Source organism: Anomaloglossus baeobatrachus, chromosome 4, assembly GCF_048569485.1.
Source record: "Anomaloglossus baeobatrachus isolate aAnoBae1 chromosome 4, aAnoBae1.hap1, whole genome shotgun sequence".
Taxonomy (NCBI): domain Eukaryota; kingdom Metazoa; phylum Chordata; class Amphibia; order Anura; family Aromobatidae; genus Anomaloglossus; species Anomaloglossus baeobatrachus.
In genome coordinates, this window is record NC_134356.1 from 620,140,340 (window position 1) to 620,163,251 (window position 22,912).

Below are 22,912 nucleotides of genomic sequence, written 5' to 3' on the forward strand. Positions count from 1 at the left end.
TTGTTTCACAGACGCTGCAGCAGCTGCTGGTTTGTGAAGACCGGGACTTCCGCGCCGACCGAGCCTGTTTGTTGGCCGCGGTATTAAATTTAGTCCCCGGCTTCATTGCGGCCTAGTACCATAACTCCCGCCCCCGGGCCTGCCAGTCAGGGGTAAGGGCGGGACGGTCGACCTGACGTCGGCAGTGAGGGCTGGAGCATACTTTAGGTTTCCCCCCCCCCCCTCACTGATCACTGTGGGGCCCCAGATTCCCGCACTTTACTAGTCGCCGCCCACGGCTCCCTCCTCCCCTGAGAGCTCCGGCAGCCATTTTTACACATTCTGCCGGTGGAGGATTTCAGGAACGAGCTCTGCAGCTCTGGGAGACCTAAGGCAGGGAATCTGGTGGACATACACTCCGCTTTGGGCGGTCGGTAAGCCACACCGGTCACCCGGTGCTGGTCCCCCTAGGGTGCCGGAGTATATATATATAATATATTTGTATATATTTTCTCTGTTCGGCCGGGTTGTTTACTTTTGGCTATATACCCTCAGTGATCACTCTCCTAGGAGACAACAGCATGTCGTCCACAAGGAGCAAGGGCGCTAAGGCAAAGGTTTTTTTTGCAACCTGTACCTCTTGTGGGGCTATGTTACCTGCGGGTTCCACCTACCCTCACTGTGAGCAATGCTCGACCCCTGTTGCACTTGCTCAGCCGGAGCCTCGGTCACTAGTGGGCCCCTCGGATCAGGCAGACCCTCCTGCTTCCACTGTCCAGGCGGCAGGGACAGAGTTTGCAGTTTTTGCTGAGAAACTCTCTGAGTCGCTTTCACAATCCATGGCTCAGTCTATGGACAAATGGTCTGCCAAGCTACTAGAAGCCTTGCAGTCCAGACCGGTCCTTACACAGGCCCCGGGCACTGTTGGATCATCGCCTCCAGGCCCCTCTCGGTCTGCGCCGCAGCGTGCTCCTGGGGTGGCCCCTAGGTCTCACGTGGAGGACTCCTGCACGGACCACAGTCCCAGACCGGCTAAGCGGGCTCGCTGGGAATCTTCCCCGACTTCCTCACGCTGCTCGGGGTCTCAGCTTGAGGACTCTCTGGAGGACGAGGCGGACGTCGCAGCTCAGGGCTCTGACCCTGACGTTGCCCTCAATCTTGATACACCTGAGGGGGACGCTTTAGTAAATGATCTTATATCGTCCATTAACCAGGTGCTGGATCTTTCTCCCCCACCTCCACCTATAGAGGAGTCGGCTTCGCAGCAGGAGAAACACCAGTTTAGGTTCCCAAACGTACACGGAGTGCGTTTTTTGATCACTCTAACTTCAGAGATGCTGTCCAGAAGCACAGAGCATTTCCGGACAAGCACTTTACTAAGCGCCTTAATGACACACGTTACCCCTTCCCCTCTGACGTAGTTAAGGGTTGGGCTCAATGTCCCAAGGGGGATCCTCCAGTCTCTAGACTGGCGGCTAGATCTGTAGTATCAGTTGCAGATGGCTCATCGCTCAAGGATGCCACTGACAGACAGATAGCGCTCATGGTGAAATCCATCTATGAAGCCACAGGCGCGTCTTTTGCCCCGGCCTTTGCAGCCGTGTGGGCACTCCAAGCTATCTCAGCTTGTCTGTCTGAGATTAATGCGGTCACACGTACCTCTGCTCCGCAAGTTGCGTCTTTGACTTCTCAGGCGTCGGCTTTTTCATCCTACGCCATGAACGCCGTCCTGGACTCTGCTAGCCGTACAGCGGTAGCATCCGCTAATTCGGTGGCAGTCCGCAGGGCCATGTGGCTACGCGAATGGAAGGCAGACTCTGCTTCCAAGAAGTTCTTAACCGGTTTGCCGTTTTCTGGCGACCGATTGTTTGGCGAACGATTGGATGAAATTATTAAGGAATCCAAGGGAAAGGACTCGTCCTTACCCCAGTCCAAACCGAAGAGACCTCAGCAACGGAAAATACAACCGAGGTTTCGGTCCTTTCGGCCCTCAGCCAAGTCCCAATCCTCCTCGTCCAACAGGCCGGAGAAGGGCCAGAGGAACTCCTATGAGTGGCGGTCCAAGTCACGCCCCCAAAAAACCGCCGGAGGCACTGCCTCCAAGGCGGCCTCCTCATGACTTTCGGCCTCCCCGAACCGCATCCTCGGTCGGTGGCAGGCTCTCCCGCTTTTGCGACGCCTGGTGGCCACATGTCCAAGACCGATGGGTGAGAGACATTCTGTCTCACGGTTACAGGATAGAGTTCAGCTCTCGTCCTCCGACTCGTTTCTTCAGAACATCTCCGCCCCCATCTCGGGCCGGCGCACTTTTTCAGGCTGTGGGCGTTCTGAAGACAGAAGGAGTGGTGATTCCCGTTCCCCCTCAGGAACATGGTCACGGCTTCTACTCCAACTTGTTCGTGGTGCCAAAGAAGGACGGATCATTCCGTCCCGTTCTGGACCTCAAACTGCTCAACAGGCATGTGAGCACCAGAAGGTTTCGGATGGAATCTCTCCGCTCGGTCATCGCTTCGATGTCACAAGGAGACTTCCTAGCATCAATCGACATCAAGGATGCTTATCTCCATGTGCCGATCGCACCCGAACATCAACGCTTCCTGCGTTTCGCCATCGGGGACGAACACCTTCAGTTCGTGGCACTGCCTTTCGGCCTGGCGACAGCCCCACGGGTCTTCACCAAGGTCATGGCATCCGTTGTGGCGGTCCTACACTCTCAGGGACACTCGGTGATCCCTTACTTAGACGATCTCCTAGTCAGGGCACCCTCCTGGGTGGCGTGTCAACACAGCCTGACCGTCGCTCTGGCGACTCTCCAGCAGTTCGGGTGGCTCATCAACTTCCCAAAGTCCAAGTTGACACCGACCCAATCACTGACTTACCTCGGGATGGAGTTTCATACTCACTCAGCGGTAGTCAAGCTACCGCTGGACAAACAGCTTTCGCTGCAGACAGGAGTGCAATCTCTTCTTCGGGGTCAGTCACACCCCTTGAGGCGCCTCATGCACTTCCTGGGGAAGATGGTGGCAGCAATGGAGGCAGTGCTCTTCGCGCAGTTCCATCTGCGCCCACTCCAATGGGACATTCTGCGCAAATGGGACAGGAGGTCGACGTCCCTCGACAGGAACGTCTCTCTTTCCCTTGCAACCAAGACGTCACTTCAGTGGTGGCTCCTTCCTAACTCTCTGTCGCAGGGAAAATCCTTCCTACCCCCAACCTGGGCTGTGGTCACGACGGACGCGAGCCTGTCAGGGTGGGGAGCGGTTTTTCTCCACCACAGGGCTCAGGGAACCTGGACTCCGATAGAGTCTTCCCTTCAGATCAATGTTCTGGAGATAAGGGCAGTGTATCTAGCCCTAAAGGCGTTCCATCGGTGGCTGGAGGGCAGGCAGATCCGCATACAGTCGGACAACGCCACGGCGGTCGCGTACATCAACCACCAGGGCGGCACGCGCAGCCGTCAAGCCTTCCAGGAAGTCCGGCGGATTCTGCTGTGGGTGGAAGCCACAGCCTCCACCATCTCCGCAGTTCACATCCCGGGCGTAGAAAACTGGGAAGCAGATTTTCTCAGTCGTCAGGGCATGGATGCGGGGGAATGGTCTCTTCACCCAGACGTGTTTCGAGAGATCTGTCGCCGCTGGGGAACGCCGGACGTCGATCTCATGGCGTCACGGCACAACAACAAGGTCCCGGCCTTCATGGCACGGTCTCAAGATCACAGAGCTCTGGCGGCGGACGCGTTAGTTCAGGATTGGTCGCAGTTTCGACTCCCTTATGTGTTTCCTCCTCTGGCGATGTTGCCCAGAGTGTTACGCAAGATCAGATCCGACTGTCGTCGCGCCATTCTCGTCGCTCCAGATTGGCCGAGGCGGTCGTGGTACCCGGATCTGTGGCATCTCACGGTGCGTCAGCCGTGGGCGCTTCCAGACCGCACAGACCTGCTGTCACAAGGGCCGTTTTTCCATCTGAATTCTGCGGCCCTCAACCTGACTGTGTGGCCATTGAGTCCTGGCTCCTAGCGTCGTCGGGTTTATCTCAATTACCTCACTCCGAAGAGTGTCGGAGCTTGCAGCGCTGTCATGCAAATCCCCTTTCCTGGTTTTTCACCAGGATAAGGTGGTTCTGCGTCCTGTCCCGGAGCTTCTCCCTAAGGTGGTATCTCCTTTTCATCTCAATCAGGATATCTCCTTACCGTCATTTTGCCCTCATCCAGTTCACCAGTGTGAAAAGGATTTGCATTCATTAGATCTAGTGAGAGCACTCCGGCTCTACGTGTCTCGCACGGCGCCCCTGCGCCGTTCAGATGCGCTCTTTGTCCTGGTCGCTGGCCAGCGTAAGGGTTCGCAGGCTTCCAAGTCAACCTTGGCTCGGTGGATCAAGGAACCGATTCTTGAAGCCTACCGTTCTTCGGGGCTTCCTCTTCCTTCGGGCCTGAAAGCCCATTCTACCAGAGCCGTGGGTGCGTCCTGGGCATTGCGACACCGGGTTACGGCTCAGCAGGTGTGTCAGGCAGCTACCTGGTCTAGTCGGCACACCTTCACAAAACACTATCAAGTGCATACCTATGCTTCGGCAGATGCCAGTCTAGGTAGGCGAGTCCTTCAGGCGGCGGTTGCCCACCTGTAGGAAGGGGTCGTTTTTCGGCTCTCTTTTATTGAGGTATTCTTTTACCCACCCAGGGACTGCTTTTGGACGTCCCAATTGTCTGGGTCTCCCAATGGAGCGACAAAGAAGAAGGGAATTTTGTTTACTTACCGTAAATTCCTTTTCTTCTAGCTCCTATTGGGAGACCCAGCACCCGCCCCTGTTCCCTTCGGGCTGGTTGTTCTTTTGTGTACACATGTTGTTCATGTTGAATTGTTCTTTTGGTTCATGGTTTCAGTTCTCCGAACATCCTTCGGATTGAATTTACCCCAGACCAATTTATAAGTTTCCTCCTTCCTGCTTTTGCACCAAAACTGAGGAGCCCGTGATGCACGGGAGGGTGTATAGGCAGAGGGGAGGGGTTACACTTTTCAGTGTAATACTTTGTGTGGCCTCCGGAGGCAGAAGCTATACACCCAATTGTCTGGGTCTCGTAATAGGAGCTAGAAGAAAAGGAATTTACGGTAAGTAAACAAAATTCCCTTTTTTTGAGATTACATGAAAGATTTTACGTGAAAACATTGTGTGTCACTCCGATGTCCAAAACGCACGTTTTGTGGTTTTTACTAGCGATGTCGGTCATTTTTTTTTTCATTCTATCTCCCTCAGTCCGTCGGTCGGTCTCTCTGTCTGTCGGTCGGTCTCTCTCTGTCTTGTCTCTCCCCCTCTCACAGTCTGTCGGTCAGTTTCCCCCCCTCTCTCATACTTACCATTCCCCGATCACTGCCGCGGCGCTGCACTGCTGTTCACTAAACTCCGGCGGCTTTTCCTCTTTTGAAAAAGCCGGCCGCTCATTAAACAATCTCGTATTCCCTGCTTTCCTGCTTTTCGGCGCCTATGATTGGTTGCAGTGAGACACGCCCCCACGCTGAGTGACAGGTGTCTCACTGCACCCAATCACAGCAGCCAGTGGGCGTGTGTATACTGTGCAGTGAAATAAATAATTAAATAATTTAAAAAACCGGCGTGCGGTCCCCCCAATTTTAATACCAGCCAGATATAGCCATACGGCTGAAGGCTGGTATTCTCAGGATGGTGAGCTCCACGTTATGGGGAGCCCCCCAGCCTAACAATATCAGTCAGCAGCCGCCCAGAATTGCCGCATACATTAGATGCGACAGTTCTGGGGCTGTACCCGGCTCTTCCCGATTTACCCTGGTGCGATGGCAAATCGGGGTAATAAGGAGTTATTGGCAGCCCATAGCTGCCACTAAATCCTAGATTAATCATGTCAGGCGTCTCCCCGAGAAACCTTCCATGATTAATCTGTAAATTACAGTAAATAAACACACACACCTGAAAAAATAATTTATTAGAAATAAAAAACACAAACCAATTCCCTCATAACCAATTTAATAAGCCCCAAAAAGCCCTCCATGTCCGGCGTAATCCACGGACTTCCAGCGTCGCTTCCAGCTGTGCTGCATGGGGGTGACAGGAGCAGCAGAAGACACCGCCGCTCCTGTCAGCTTCACACAGCAACTGAGGTGAGTAGCGCGATCAGCTGAGCTGTCACTAAGCTTATCCACGGCCACCGCTGGCCGTGAGTTACCTGACTGACAGCAGCTGATCGCGCTACTCACCTCAGTTGCTGTGTGAAGCTGACAGGAGCGGCTGTGTATTCTGCAGCTCCTGTCACCTGCATGCAGCAGAGCTGGAAGCGACGCTGGAGGTCCGTGGATTACGCTGGACATGGAGGGTTTTTTGGGGCTTATTAAATTGGTTACGAGGGAATTGGTTTGTGTTTTTTATTTCTAATAAATGATTTTTTCAGGTGTGTGTTTATTTACTGTAATTTACAGATTAATCATGGAGGGTATCTCGTGGAGACGCCTGACATGATTAATCTAGGATTTAGTGGCAGCTATGGGCTGCCATTAACTCCTTATTACCCCGATTTGCCAACGCATCAGGGCAAATCGGGAAGAGCCGGGTACAGTCCCAGAACTGTCGCATCTAATGTATGCGGCAATTCTGGGCGGCTGCTGACTGATATTGTTAGGCTGGGGGGCCTCCCCATAACGTGGGGCTCCCCATCCTGAGAATACCAGCCTTCAGCCGTATGGCTTTATCTGGCTAGTATTAAAATTGGGGGGGACCGCACGCCGGTTTCTTTAATTATTTAATTATTGATTTCACTGCACAGTATACACACGCCCACCGGCTGCTGTGATTGGGTGCAGTGAGACACCTGTCACTCAGCGTGGGGGCGTGTCTCACTGCAACCAATCATAGGCGCCTGTGGGCGAGGAAAGCAGGGAATACGAGATGGCTGTGTGCAGAGCACAGCGCGCCCGCCGGTATAAAGGCTCGGTCACGCTGTGCGGGCCGGCCACTCACTGCAATTCCACAACTAACAGGGCTGTGGAATTGCAGTGGTCTGCCAGCCAATCCCTGCATGAGAGCTGGCTCTCAAAAGAGCGCCAACATGCAGGGATGAAGACCACGAGTACAGCACGAGTATCGCGAAATTACTCTGTCCCCGCCGAGTAGCCCGAGTACAGTGATACTCGTGCGAGTACCGAGTAGTGACAAACATACTCGCTCATCACTAATAATAATCTTTATTTCTATAGCACCAACATATTCCGCAGCGCTTTACAGTTCAGAGGTTCATATAGAAACATAAGTAACAGTTATAGAAGATTCAACATTTAACACTAGAAGTCCCAGGAATTTCGAGCTCCATAGGGTTCCAATGGTAGAAATGTTAAATGACCCCTCTCTGGGACTTCTAGTGTTAAAACAAAAATGTAGATAACCTTTACAATCTACAATGGGTTGAGGTGGGGGGTGACATGAGGTTCAAGGGCTTATTTACAACGATGGTCCAGCCATCTCGAAAAAATGGGGGATAGATAAAGGCTGCATGAGCCAGTCACCAGACAATCTTTGTGATGTTTTTGGGAACAATGGAGTTTAAGGGAGAATTTTATTCTGGGAAATAGTGGACAGGATATATATGAATTGACTTTGATTAGGAAGTGTGATGGGCCACCCTAAAAAGATGTGTTTTTAGGGAGCATCTGAAGCTGAGTAAGTTGTGGATCGTCCTAGTGGGCTAGAGCATTCCAGAGGATTGGTGCAGCTCAGGAGAAGTCTTGGATCTGAGAGTGGGAGGTTCGGATTAGTGTGGATGTTAATCGAAGGTCGTAGAGAACGAGTTGGGTAATAGACAGATATGAGGGTGGAGATGTAGGGGGGTGCCACAGTGTGGAGAGCTTTATGGGTGAGAACAAGCAATTTGAATTGGCTCCTATGATATATGGGCAGCCAGTGCAATGACTGGCACAGAGCAGAGGCATCTGAGTAACGATTAGCCAGATAGATGACCCTGGCTGCAGCATTAAGCATATAAAATCTCAGTCAAGCATTATAGACGGGACATCACTGCTGTGGCCCGATGTATAAAAACCAACAGAGAGCAGTAAGGAGGCAGCAATGGAGCAGAACGGGCGTTAACTGGTAAGTAATGATTAGTTTGTTATTTTACAGCATTACCTCTCTATTTCCAATTTTTTTGTGACAACTCCCTTTAAAAAGAGCAGCCATAACTTTTTTGTTTTCACTCATGTGGCTGTTTGAGGTCCTTTTTTCTGAAGTTTTTTTGTTTGTTTTTTTTTTTACTCTTTTTATATTTAGATTTTTTTTATACATTTCTGTTTTACACTTTTACATGATTATTTTCTACTTGTAATTTATTACTACCGTGTTTTTCCAAAAGTAAGACACTCTTATATTTTTTTTGCCCCCCAAAAAAGCACTGGGGCTTATTTTTGGAGGAGGTCTTATTCTTGGAGAAACACGGTTGGAGGTAAGTTTACCCCCCCAAAAAAAGCAGACCCCCCCCCCCCTCCCCACTTCCCAGGAGACTTATACTCACCAGACCAGGACTTCTGCGTGGCTCCTAGGTCCTCCCTGTGATCTCCGGTCGGTGCTGCTAGCTGACATACTGACACACACAGCAGATCACACACACACACAGCCGATCGCAGATACACACAGCCGATCGCAGATACACACAGCCGATCGCAGGCACACACAGCCGATCACAGATACACACAGCCGATCGCAGATACACACAGCCGATCGCAGATACACACAGCCGATCGCAGACACACACAGCCGATCGCAGACACACACACAGCCGATCGCAGACACACACACACAGCCGATCGCAGACACACACAGCCGATCGCAGACACACACACAGCCGATCGCTGACACACACACAGCCGATCGCCGACACACACACACAGCCGATCGCCGACACACACACACAGCCGATCGCAGACACACACACACAGCCGATCGCAGACACACACACAGCCGATCGCAGACACACACACAGCCGATCGCCGACACACACACAGCCGATCGCCGACACACACACACAGCCGATCGCAGACACACACACACAGCCGATCGCAGACACACACACACAGCCGATCGCAGACACACACACACAGCCGATCGCAGACACGCACACAGCCGATCGCAGACACGCACACAGCCGATCGCAGACACGCACACAGCCGATCGCAGACACGCACACAGCCGATCGCAGACACGCACACAGCCGATCGCAGACACGCACACAGCCGATCGCAGACACGCACACAGCCGATCGCAGACACGCACACAGCCGATCGCAGACACGCACACAGCCGATCGCAGACACGCACACAGCCGATCGCAGACACGCACACAGCCGATCGCAGACACGCACACAGCCGATCGCAGACACGCACACAGCCGATCGCAGACACGCACACAGCCGATCGCAGACACGCACACAGCCGATCGCAGACACGCACACAGCCGATCGCAGACACGCACACAGCCGATCGCAGACACGCACACAGCCGATCGCAGACACGCACACAGCCGATCGCAGACACGCACACAGCCGATCGCAGACACGCACACAGCCGATCGCAGACACGCACACAGCCGATCGCAGACACGCACACAGCCGATCGCAGACACGCACACAGCCGATCGCAGACACGCACACAGCCGATCGCAGACACGCACACAGCCGATCGCAGACACACACACACACACACACACACACACACACACTGCAGATCACACACACACTGCAGATCACACACACACACACACACACACACACACTGCAGATCACACACACACACAGCCGATCGCCGCGCACACATCACATCACATCCAGCGCTTACGGCCGCAGGGAATGAGAGCAAGTCACGTGTCCGGCCGCAGGTCCTGTTCGTCGCGCTGCACCGCACTGCCTCTCAGGATTCTGCCGGCGAGAAGAGATCGGTGTCGCTGGATGAGGTGAGTGTGTATGCGATCCGATGTGTGTGTGTGATTTGATGTTTGCGTGTGATCCGATGTTTGTGTGTGCGATCTGATGTTTGTGTGTAAGATCTGGTGTGCGTGTGTGTGTGTGTGTGTGAGATCTGATGTGTGCGGGTGTGCGATCACTGCAGGTCCTGCCGCTCAGCATCGGGTGAGTGTAATTGCCGGGTGCCGCTGTCTATAATGAAGTGTCCTGTAGTATCTGTAACCTTTTTAGCTGCACGGACACTTCATTATAGATCCACGACTAGGGCTTATTTTCGCGGGAGGGCTTTTATTTAAGCCTTGCTCCGAAAATGCTGAAAATCCCTGCTAGGGCTTATTTTTGGGGGAGGTCTTATTTTTGAAAAAACACGGTATTCTTCTGTTTTGTTAATAAATTATTCACAGGCAACTCGTAAAGGGAACCTGTCAAGTGCAATATGCACCCAGAGCCACGAGCAGTTCTGGGTGCATATTGCTAATCCCTGCCTAACTGTCCCTATATCTAGTAGTAGCATAGGTAAAGAGATCTTTAGAAAAAGTATTTCTAAAGATCCTATATGATATGCTAATGAGCGCAGGGACTAGGCGCAAGGGCGTTAGTTCCCTCGACTAGTCCGCCCTCTTAGCACGGCTGCACACCCACAGGGGCGTGCTAACATGCTACTCAATGCAGTGTCATCAGTAGTGACACGCATGCCTGTCTCCGCTGTTCAGAAGTCCCCGACACTTCCCGTCATGCGCAGTATGAAGCCGGATGTACGCGTCCCGGCTTCAGCGAGGTCAAGTGCGCTTGACCGGAAGTGCCAGGGACTTCTGAACAGCGGACACATGTACATGCCTCACCGCTGATGACGCTGCATTGTGTAGCATGTTAGCACGCCCCCATATGCTAATGAGCACAGGGACTAGTCGCAAGGGCATTCGTTCCCTTGGCTAGTTGGCCCCCTTCGATGTTAGAATGCCCACACCTAACATGCTAAGAGGGCCGACTAGCCAAGGGAACTAACGCTCTTGCGACTAGTCCCTGCGCTCATTAGCATATGATAAAAGATCTGTAGAACTACTTTTTCTAAAGGTCTCTTTATCTATGCTAGTGTATACAGGGATGATTAGGCAGGGTTTAGCAATATGCACCCAGTACTGCTCGTGGTTATGGGTGCATATTGCACCTGACAGGTCCCCTTTAAGGTGCATTTGCATATTGGCATGCTTGTTTCCCAATATTTGTGCTGCCAATCGCGCAATGAACTAGCAAAACGCTCATTCATTAGGCAAAATGATCCTTTGGTTTGCCGAAGATATCATTGTTCTCAGCAGCACATCATACTGCGTAAAGAGGACTCTTGCGACCGAAAACAATGGCAGCCTATGTGCAGTGAGCGATCTATTACTGATTGATCTGTGTGCACATTATTATGCTGGCTACCTGGCCAAACAGGCTATTAAACGGGCAACGATCGACAAATATGTACCAAACTGTGGTCACTTAACCTCACCAATCACATAATGTAAAATCACCTTTAGTATCAGAGTTTGCTGTGGTCATCTCTGGGTCCTCAGGACAGACTACATTGGAGCCCTCCAATCACTGATTGCACCAATATTTAGAGCCGCCGGTATTAGGGATCTGTGTTTTTAGCCATTATTGGACCCAAATAGCCATCTTGTAGAAGTCTGCATCTTATAGCCGGGCGCTTTCATACTCATTTCTAGTTTGTAGTTAGTCTTGGATTTACCCGGTGCTGGTCACTCCATGTTAATAAGCCTTCTACTGTTGGGGATAGAGAAAATATACAAATATGAATCTATTGGATATAGCAATGCTAAAAGTCAATATCGACCCTTTATTAAGCCTTGCCACATGACTTAGGATAAGAAGCCAAATTAAAAACTTCATTGCAGATAGGAGTTTGCTCCTCTTCAATGCAAATCGGTATGTCTGATTTGGCTGGGTGATTGGCCTCTGACGTGAGTCTAAGGGGTAAATTTTCTACTTGTGAAAAGTGCCTAGATGGTGTAAGGAGACTTGTAGGCCATGCAATGCTCCTCTGGGAATTTAAATATGCAAATATTCTATTCAGAGTGGAAAAGGACAGGAACTCCAATGCCATCAATTGGAAATAACAATCCTAAAAGTCAATAACGAGCCTTGCCACATGACTTAGGATAAGTTTCAGCACGCTCCAAAATGAGAAACATGACACCTTACATAGAGAAAACACGAAAGTTGCCCATTATCAACATCAAATCTACTGTACAGCAAGCTAAGACTTGCCTACTTTGGACACATTATACGAACAGAGCAATCACTGGCGAAGGACATCATGGTCAAATGAATAGAAGGAACAAGGAGAACAGGAAGACCAGCAAGCTGACCCCGGTGGACCTATCTAGGCTTGCACAAGATCCCTCTTCCAACAGAGCGTTCATCCACCAAGTCGCCATGGCTCGAGATCACGGTGAAGGCCGTTAAGAAAATCTACTGCATAGGGTATTCCTTGTGTCCCACCGGAACAGGTTCCCCTTCAAAAGTTTGATTGGGGCTTCTATTGGCTGATTGTTCCTCTGTCAGCCATCTCTCCCACACACAGGAGTGCTCATTTTCTGCGGGAGAACAAAGATCAACAATCCAAAACTAAACATGCCCAATCGATATATCCAACAGCAATCAGTTGACCGGTGCCCCCATACACATTAGGGTGTATCGATATTGGCGGCCGACATTAGTCTAATGTGTGTGGAGGCCTTTACATGAGTCCATGGTCCCTCTAAACAGTTTTTAGCACCGGCCTCTAGTCACTTCTAAAAATGATTTTAGAGCAGGGGTGTCAAACTCGGCTGGGTATATGGGCCGCACATAGAAAAAAAATAATAAATAATTTGGGGGGCCGCATTCTTTTCTATACACTTTTGGATGTTTCTGAACACTTTTTAGTTATTTATTATAACAAATTTGCACTTTTTTGGAGATACTCCAAGCAGTGCACTGTGCTGACCGCGCTGCTGGTCTGTGCGACGCTGTTCTGGATCGGGTCGCGCTGCTGTTATGTTTGGAGCCGCTTCTTTCTGCTCTGTGCACGGCTGCTCCGTCCTGCTCGGATGCTCTGTGCACGGCTGCTCAGTTCTGCTTGGCTGCTCCATCACCAGCCCTGCACAGAGCAGAGCGACACCGGCCCCGCACGGAGCAGAGCGGCGTCGCCGGCCCCGCACGGAGCAGAGCGGCGTCGCCGGCCCCGCACGGAGCAGAGCGGCGTCGCCGGCCCCGCACGGAGCAGAGCGGCGTCGCCGGCCCCGCACGGAGCAGAGCGGCGTCGCCGGCCCCGCACGGAGCAGAGCGGCGTCGCCGGCCCCGCACGGAGCAGAGCGGCGTCGCCGGCCCCGCACGGAGCAGAGCGGCGGCGCCGGCCCCGCACGGAGCAGAGAGGCGTCGCCGGCCCCGCCTAGAGCAGCATCCGCAGTGAGTATCTGGGCCCCCCTCTATACTACTTGCAGTACTCCTGTGACCCCCGGTGCGTCTTATAAAACGAAAAATACGGTATATATATATATATATATATATATATATATATATAGATAGATAGATAGATAGATAGGTAGGTAGAGATATATATGTGTGTGTGTAAAACACATTTTTGATGGTAAAAAAGATGTCAAGCTTTATTTTATTTGTTTTTACATGTTACCCTTTTTGTAAGTAAAATACTTTTAAAATTAGCACCATATAGTAATTTTGACCAACATCTTGTAGTAATGGTCCCCCTTCTTGTAGTAATGTGCCCATCCTTGTCCTCATCCTGTAGTAATGTGCCCATCCTTGTCCCCACTCCTGAAGCTAGTTTCACACTTGCGTTGGACGGCTTCCGTAGCATTGTGTTGTGTGACGGATGCAACGGATCGTACAAAATGACGCAATCAGTTATAGTTTTTTTTTCTTGACTTTACGCATCTGGGCATGCGCAGTTGTGTAAAGACGGTTGCGTTAACGGAATCCATCAAATAACGGATTCTTACGGAATCCGCCACCATAGGCATCCATTATAAAAACAATGGACGCCGACGGAATCCTGCCGGTTGCGTTTTTTGACGCTCCGTCAAGCGCAATAATACTTACATGCAGCATTCCATCCGTCAGGCCGATGCAACGCAGCGTCGGCTGACTGATGCAATGCAAGGCCATTTGTTGCTATCCGTAGCTAATAGAAGTCTATGAGGAATAAAAGGGTTTCCTGTAACGGTTACCGTAATTCCTCAAGGAGGCGGATAGCAACGGAAGCCGTTCAATGCAAGTGTGAAACTAGCCTTAGTAATGTGTCTATTATTGTCACCTTTTACTAATGTGCCCATGTAGGTCCTCTTCTTGTAGTAGTGTCGTTTTTACTGGTCCTCTTCTTGTAGGAATGCCCCATCCTAGTCCTTTATTGTGCCATTCTTGACACACACACACACACACACACACACACACACACACACACACACACACCAAAAAAACCTAATCATTCTTCTCACTCGTTCTCTGTTCCCTCAATGTCCTCTTCCCTGCATCTTGCGGCCTGCAAGCAAGTGGACCCGGTAACGATCTTGGCCGGTGCAAGGGCCGAAGCCGTCAGTGCTTTATTTCAGATGAACGTTTTGCCGGCACTGCCAGTGTGCAGAGTCAAGCTTTTCTCTGCACCACTATTCTGATGGCAGCCGCCGGCCACTCACGTATGGCCGGCGGGTGCCATCAGAATGCGTATGGCTCAGCTGCTTCCCTCTGATTGGTCGTCAGCCAGCAAAATGTTCATCTGAAATAAAGCGCTGACATCTGCGGACCTCGTACCGGCCATGATCGTTATCGGGTCTACATGCCTGCGGCCGGAGGGACCGCATGCAGGCTGCGTGTTTGAGACCCCTGATTTAGAGTAACGTTTCTTCTTATGTACTATGAGACTAAATAGCAGGTAGTAAAGAGGGTGGACATTTGGTGTCTTTTTAATTTTGTCACCTTTTTTCCCTTCTATTGTATACTCCGCTGGAATACTTCACATATTACATTTTACATTGAACCGGAGATTCGTTGTAAATCCAGGAGCGTAGGCGGCAGGGCACAGGTAACAGAGGAAAAGGCTGTCTGGGGATCCTGCCCTCAGATGGAGCTGTTGTAACCTGATGCAGGCAGCAGCTTTCGTGTAGCCATTGGCGGGTTGCGGGTGGGTGCAGCTTTGGTATCAGCCGTATACAGCTATTCCTTAACCAAATTGCTCAGTTAACGAGGGCAATCTAATAAATGAGCGTCTGGCAGCAGCAGTGAAATACATCCCAACCTTTTCCGCCCTACTATTGTGGACAGCCTGCCTTCTGCGGACAGATTAGCAGGACGGACAGAGCAATTTATATATTTTTTTTCTTTTTATTATTCAATCGCGCCTGTTCATAAATTCCAATGATAAAACTTAGGGAATTATTGGGCATGCAGCTGCTTAATATAGAAGCATAGATTTGCCAATTTGCACCCTACGCTTTTAACCCGTGGAGATACTTAGCGAAGGAATATATTATGTAACAGAAAGTAGGAAATATCAGATGTCGGAAAAGACAGTGATACTTGATGAAGCAGAGTGACTCGCCATCTGTAGGTTGCATATTATGAGGCTCGTCAGCGGGAGGAGAATATGCTGCTACTAATCTTCTGAACGATGTCATTTGCATGCACCAATATAGATCTGTAATAATCAGATGTTCGGCAAAATCCTCTTTTCTTCTCATTTTTAGTGTATGTTTGACCATTTGACTGTCGAGTTCTGCAATATCCCTGTCTTATAAAAAAAAATATAAATCGCCATTTTGCATTCAGTGGTGCACACTTAAAACATTAGGGTTAAAGGGGTTGTCCCCATACTAAATTTTATTTCACTTCTTAGAAGAAAAAAAAACTATTACTCATTTAACAGACCTTTGCTATTTTTCTGCACCTCTGTTGCCCTTTTTCTGCACCTCTGTTGCCCTTTTTCTGCACCTCTGTTGCCCTTTTTCTGCACCTCTGTTGCCCTTTTTCTGCACCTCTGTTGCCCTTTTTCTGCACCTCTGTTGCCCTTTTTCTGCACCTCTGTTGCCCTTTTTCTGCACCTCTGTTGCCCTTTTTCTGCACCTCTGTTGCCCTTTTTCTGCACCTCTGTTGCCCTTTTTCTGCACCTCTGTTGCCCTTTTTCTGCACCTCTGTTGCCCTTTTTCTGCACCTCTGTTGCCCTTTTTTCTGCACCTCTGATGCCCTTTTTTCGTACCTCTAATGCCCCTTTTTTTGTGCACCTTTGATTCCCTTTTATTGTGGATCTCTGATGCCCTTTTTTTTTTCTGCACTTCTGATGCCCTTTTTTTTCCTGCACCTCTGATACCCTTTATCTGCACCTCTACTGTCCACTACCGGTTTCCTCACTTACACGTCCAGTAGGGGATATCATGTAACCTATAGCACTGATTGTCTGCAGTGGTAATGTGCTCTTTGAGCTAGAAGAGACATTCCCCTCGCAATCTCTCCTGACTAACGGCACTGCTGGAACCAGAGACCACTAATTGTCTGCATCGGTCGTGTGACATAGCCCACCAGAAGGGGTAGCACGGAAACCATTGTGGGATGTTGCGTGCGTGACTGCTGCAGCCAATCAGTGCTCCTTAGCTGCAGTAGTCATGTGACTTTTTTCCCTCCAAGAGGAAGTAAGGAGACCAGTGGGGGACATGGGCAGTGGTGCAGAGTATGTGTTTTTTTTATTTTAGGACCACCAGGGCCCATTTGTAAAGTAAGTGTAATGGAGAAACCTTTTAATACATTGAGGATATGCCCTCATTACTCGCTTTTCTATATACCCTCCCAGGTGTCGGTGGACCTGCGCAGCACATGTATCCGAGTGGCATTGAGAGACAGCCAAGGCGAGCGCGTCCTGATGGATGGAAACTTCACGCACAAAATAAATGCAGAGACCTCCCTGTGGAGCCTGGAACCGGGGAAATGCATCTCGGTAATAAGATAGATGATGCCGCACAAGTGGCACGTAACGCTTTCCCGCAGGCAGGTGTGAGTCCTCGGCATTACACGTTATAGATCCGCTCAGCTTATTGTGCTGTGTAACTCTGCAGCGGATCCAAGACCCCGGCTATTACTTTCCCATTTAATTATCTGGAATAGTTTAATACTTTAAGAGCACGGCATATTCATCTAAAAGGAAATAATCACTAGTGGGAGCAAACTGACCATGACATGGTTATTTACCTTTATCATTAGCTTTAGTGTGGTGCCACGTGCTGTTCATGTCCACCTAATGAGTGGAGTGCTGGTGGTCGCACATGCTCAGTCACTCTCACCTGACTCTGTGCTCACTGCACAGCAGCCAACTGAAATAACTTTCCCCCCTGCATCTCACAAAGGGGTAGAGGCAGTATATCTTAAGAAGTCTCCCTCTACAGGGGCAATAATAGCTGAATTTACTGTTAGCTGCAAGAGGGGGAAGGAGACAGAATAAAGAAGACTCCATCTGCAAGGGAAGTAAGAAGGGACTTTACTGTCAGCTGCAAGAGGGGGAAGGAGTAGAGGCAGTATCTCTAAAGAAGACTCCTACAGGGTAAGTAAGAAGGGGCTTTACTGTCAGCTGAAAGAGGGGGGAAAAGTAGAGGCAGTATATCTAAAGAAGACTCCTTGTACAGGGTAAGAAGGGACTTTACTGTCAGCTGCAAGAAGGGGAAGGAGTAGAGGCAGTATATCTAAAGACTACTACTACATGGGAAGTAAGAAGGGAGTTTACTGTCATGCTGCTTCTACTTCTTCCCCCTCTTGCAGCTGACAGTAAAGTCTCTTTTTACTTCTCCTGTATAAGGAGTCTTCTAGATATACTGCCTCTACTCCTTCCCCCTCTTGCAGCTATATTAAGAAGACTCCTTCTAAAGGGGAAGTAATTAGGGAGGGACTTTACTGTTAGCTGCAAGAGGGGGAAGGAGTAGAGGCAGTATATCTAAAGATGACTCCTTCTACAGGGGAAGTAAGAAGGGACTTTACACTCAGCAGCAAGAGGGGGAAGGAGTAGAGGCAGTATATCTAAGGACTCCCACAGGGGAAGTAAGAAGGGACTTTACTGTCAGCTGCAAGAGAGGAAGAAGTAGAGACGGTATATCTAAAGAAGACAACTTTTACAGAGTAGGTAAGAAGGGACTTTACTGTCAGCTGCAAGAGGGGGGGAGGAGTAGAGGCAGTATCTCTTAAGACTCCTACAGAGAAAGTAAGAATGGATCTTTGTCAGCTGCAAGAGGGGGAAGGAGACAGATTCTGCCCAGATTACAGGCCCAGCAGCACAGATTCACTCGGCAGCAACAAGGGGAATATATACTAACAAAAAGTTGTGGAATTGTAATTTTATATGTAATTTTTATACTAGAAACAAAGCAACATACTTTAAATCAGCCTTTTACGAATGTTTGGTGTAAGAATTGATTCCTGGGATAACCGTGGACTCCGCACTAGAGACTGGTGATCCACATTATGTCGTCCTGTGCCTTTGGTGAAGGCTGATGAGATCTGTAGTACCATAGATGGTCACCTAAAGCATGGATTATGGGATACTCTGTTTATTCCCCTTTAGCACGTTGCGACGATCACTTTGCTATCGCAGGTCACACACTATTCCGCCGGTTGGTATATAAGGGGATTACACATTACAGCAGTCATTTTGCACCTTGGCTTCTTCCCACAGATTAGTCTGAGTAAATGCGGGGAATACTGGTGGAACGCCGTATTAGAGGGCGAGGAGAAGATCGACATAGACAAGATCAACAAGGAGCGCAGCATGGCTACCGTGGACGACGATGAACACGCCGTGCTGGACAGGCTCACTTTTGACTATCACCAAAAGCTACAAGGGAAGCCACAGAGTCATGAGCTGGTACGTCGTAGCACTAGATAATTGATTGTCCTTCTTCACTATTGTTCATCACATACAGTTATAGGCTCATACTGACACAGACCATAGGATAAGGGCCCCAAATTTTTGCTTTTGGCAACACCTCTAGGTCCCTAAAGGGGAACAAAACTATTTTTTTAGATCTTTATGTTGCTTCTTACATCTCCAAAGATGGCCATACGCTGTAGGTGAACGTCAGCTGAACCCATGTGTTTGGGCAAAACCGCTTGACCGTGTAATGAGTGTGTCACCAGGTTTTTGCTCCCCCATCTGAGAGCAGCATAATGTAGAGGCAGAGACCCTGATTCCAGCGAGGTGTCACTTACCGAGTTGTTTGCTGTCATTTTGATATAATCAATGTTTTCTCTGCTACAGATCCAGCAGTTATACAGAGCTCATTAATATGCTGGACTACCTGACAGCACACCAAGTAGTCCTCTAATGATAATGTCATGCTAATTAAACTGTGATTTTATCAAAATTACACTAAGCAGCCCAGTAAGTGACACATCGTTGGAATCAGGGTCTCTGCGCCTACATTATGCTGCTCTCAGATTAGGTGGCAAAAACATGGTGACAAATTCCCTTTAAGAGGGAGAGGAAGCATCGGTCATGTTGGATTTTAATATGCTAGATAGAGGTGAGCAACTAGATATGCGCTGTCTGGACCTGGCACCCATTCCAGCCCGTTTTTGTAGAAGGTCCTCGCTTCTGTGCCCTGCATTTATAGGTGCCTCTGTCACTTACTAGGCCTTGGAACATTGTGATGTACAATGAGCGAATGAGTAGGCAACACGCAAAGAGGAAACTTTGTCAGGCTTGGTAAGAATGCCGAAAAGACTGGCTGCTATAGAGGACCGGACAGGACACCGGACCAGCGCAAATCAAATTGTTCATTTCTAGATCCTTTGTTTTCGGGAAGATACCTGGCTCCAGAAGTATCTGGCAGTTACTTATTGCCCCCTACCCATTGAGGACACATGCATGTCCTATTCTTGTGTATGGAGAGTCAGGAGCAAATGCTCTTGGCTGGACAACTATCTAAGAAGTATGGCCAGCTTTATATCCTCCAATTACCCCACACTGAATGGAAATCTAGTTTGCTACCATTATAGCATTCACACGAGTTATCAATCAGATTTCATAGGTGTGGCGACACAGGGGTCAGTGGGTGCTCTCGTCCGCTGGCCCGTCCGCGTTTAGATAGACAGCATGGCCCAGGGCTCATCCCAACTGAACGTCCGAACTCTTTACCTATGGGCAGAACACTATTCAGACAACACAGGGTGCGGGAACCACAATAATTAGACTTTATTGGATCCCCAACAGTCAAACGCATATAACACAAAACCATACAAATCACACAATGAAACATGCAACAGAGTCTCACCCTTCCGCTGGCTCACCAGGGATTAGAATATTCGGGCCTTCAGAGCTTCCAGAGCTACTTACTCCAAACCAGCAACACCCTGCTTTTGGCAGGCACCAACCAGGAACATGATAGTGACAAGTGTCCCTTTTTATATCTCCCGGGCACTCATCCCAGGGTATGGTGGTCTTACAGGATTGGTGGAATAAGGCTGTGCTCTTATTGGCTGCCATTCCAATCCGCATAGTTAATGCTCCTGAATAATCTCTTCTGAGTGAGGTAGACAGAGAGGCTGAGGGGATTTACATTAAATTAGCAATACACAACCTCCGACAATGGACGGCTCTGATGAGTCCGGTGGAAAACACTGACTTAACAAACACGAGTTACCACACAAAAGGGACCCATGTCTGGCCAAATTAAGAACATTAACCCCTGAAGGACGTTGACACCCCTGTGTCTTCACAATAGGGTTATAGACTAAGGGCTCGGTGATACAAAAGCAGCGGCTGCATTGCTTTACTAGGTAAATTTCACATTCAGGAACCTTGGAAAGCTGAATGACAATTACTCTGGGTAGTGTAAGTGCAGCCTCCTGTATGGCATTCATAGGAGTGGACCCTTTATTCTGTTGACCCTATAATTCTTATTCTTGTTCCCCTTACAGAAAGTCCATGACATGCTGAAGAAAGGATGGGATGCGGATGGCTCGCCATTCAAGGGACAGGCGTTCGACCCCTCCATGTTCAATATCTCTCCAGGTGCCGTGCAGTTCTGACACAGGAGCACGATCGAGTGCGCCCCTCCTGCGGTCAAAGTTTACACGGTCACGCCTGGGTGACCCTCGCCTTCCTCCATCATTACAATACACTTCCACCTATAGCAGTATATTTCCGCGCTTATTTATAATCTGTTTGATCTGGAGTTTTTAATGTCATTCTGTGGAACATTTTTCTTTCCCTTTTTTGTATTTCGAACCGGTGCAAATTTTCTGTCCATGTTTCCACTCTGATGACATTTCCAGCAGGGACATTAGTAAGACGGAGGCGGCCGTATTAGTCAGAACATGGTTTGTAGTAGTTTTCAGCTCACCCCAGGAAATTGAGCAAGTGTTATATAAAAATCCCAATAAAACCAAATGTACTGTGAGCACAAAATCGGTATTTTCCTGCATCCATAAAGGTGATCTGCAGGTAAGTGCTACCTAAAACATACGGCAGGCTAATTGGAAAATGAAATTAAAGGGAAGCAACCAGCAGGATTTTCATTTTTAAAGAAAGACCAGTGCTATACTGGCGCTAGGATGCTGAATGTAACCATAGCTTTTGTTCTGAGATTGGATGTCTTATTTCAGAAATATGTGCAAGTAAAGTTCCAGCAATGCACTGCTATTTGATTGACAGGTGCAACAGGAAGAAAATATGTAGGTCAGATCTTGCTATCTATTCTTGCCCCTGTCTGCCTGCCTGACCTTCCTCGCCCTGTCGCCTTCCAGCGTAGGCAGACAGACAGGAGCGGGAATAGATAGCCACATATTCCCTTCCTGTTGCACCTGTCAATCAAATAGCAGTGCATTGCTTGAATTTTACTTGCACATATTTCTGAAATAAAAAATCCAATCTCTAAACAAAAGCTATGCTTACATTCAGCATCCTAGCACCAGTATAGCACTGGCTTTACTTTATATAGGAAAATCCTGCTGTTTGGTTCCCTTTAAATTCTCCCTGCAGCTGCTCATGTCCAGTCATCGCAGGGCAGTAACCAGCCAGCAATCACTTCACTATCATCCTCGCATACATGCTGCACACACACTGTTTGTCAGGGAGCAGGGTCAGCAATTACAACGCCCCCCACACTGCCCCTATGACTGGAAGGGAGCGGCTGCAGAGAAACTATAACTTCATTTTCTACCTGTAGCCGCACTTATATCTAAACTGATGCACGTTTAACATAGTATATTTTAATCCAATCGTTTTTTACTAAAAACATTGTACATACATTTCAACAATTTTATATAATACACAGTCAAAAAGAAACCAAACGACCTTCTCCTTTGGAAACAACAAAAAAAAATGGCATGATAATGAAATAGTAAATGTTCTTCAATGCATATAACCCAGTCAGTGACAATACTAGTATCTAAATCCATTATTTACCTGCAGATTAACACTCTGGCTGCTCGTAAATACCGTGTTTTTGCTTACAGGTTTCCTTTAACATCTTGCTTTGATATGATGTGAGTTAAGCACCCCATCTGAAGTGCCCATATACACGCTATACTGCAAACCCGTGAAGACTTTTATAATTTCTTTTTCGCTCCTAATTGGGAGACCCAGACAGTGGGTGTATAGCTACTGCCTCTGGAGGCCGCACAAAGAACTACACTTAAAAGTGTAAGGCCCCTCCCCTTCTGGCTATACACCCTCCCGTAGGAGTACGGATTCCTCAGTTTTAGCTTTGTGCGCAAGGAGGTCAGACACGCACGCATAGCTCCATTGTTTTTAGTCAGCAGCAGCTGCTGACTATGTCGGATGGAAGAAAAGAGGGTCTATACAGACTCCCAGCATGCTCCCTTCTCACCCCACTTATGTCGGAGGTGTTTGTAAGGTTGAGGTACCCATTGCGGGTACGGCGGCAGGAGCCCACATGCTGATTCCTTCCCCATCCCTTTTTACAG

General features: G+C 49.1%; 1 protein-coding gene across 1 annotated transcript in view; it reads left to right on the forward strand.

Annotated features, from left to right (window-relative positions):
* NUDCD3 (NudC domain containing 3) overlaps positions 1-21,571 on the forward strand; it is a 75,912-nt gene extending 54,341 nt beyond the window's left edge. The window contains exons 5-7 of the mRNA XM_075346278.1: positions 16,794-16,937; positions 18,660-18,848; positions 20,903-21,571. Coding sequence (XP_075202393.1) covers positions 16,794-16,937; positions 18,660-18,848; positions 20,903-21,013 — 444 coding nt within the window. The 3' untranslated portion in view covers positions 21,014-21,571. The remainder of the gene's footprint in view (positions 1-16,793; positions 16,938-18,659; positions 18,849-20,902) is intronic.
* Positions 21,572-22,912: the final 1,341 nt, after the last annotated feature.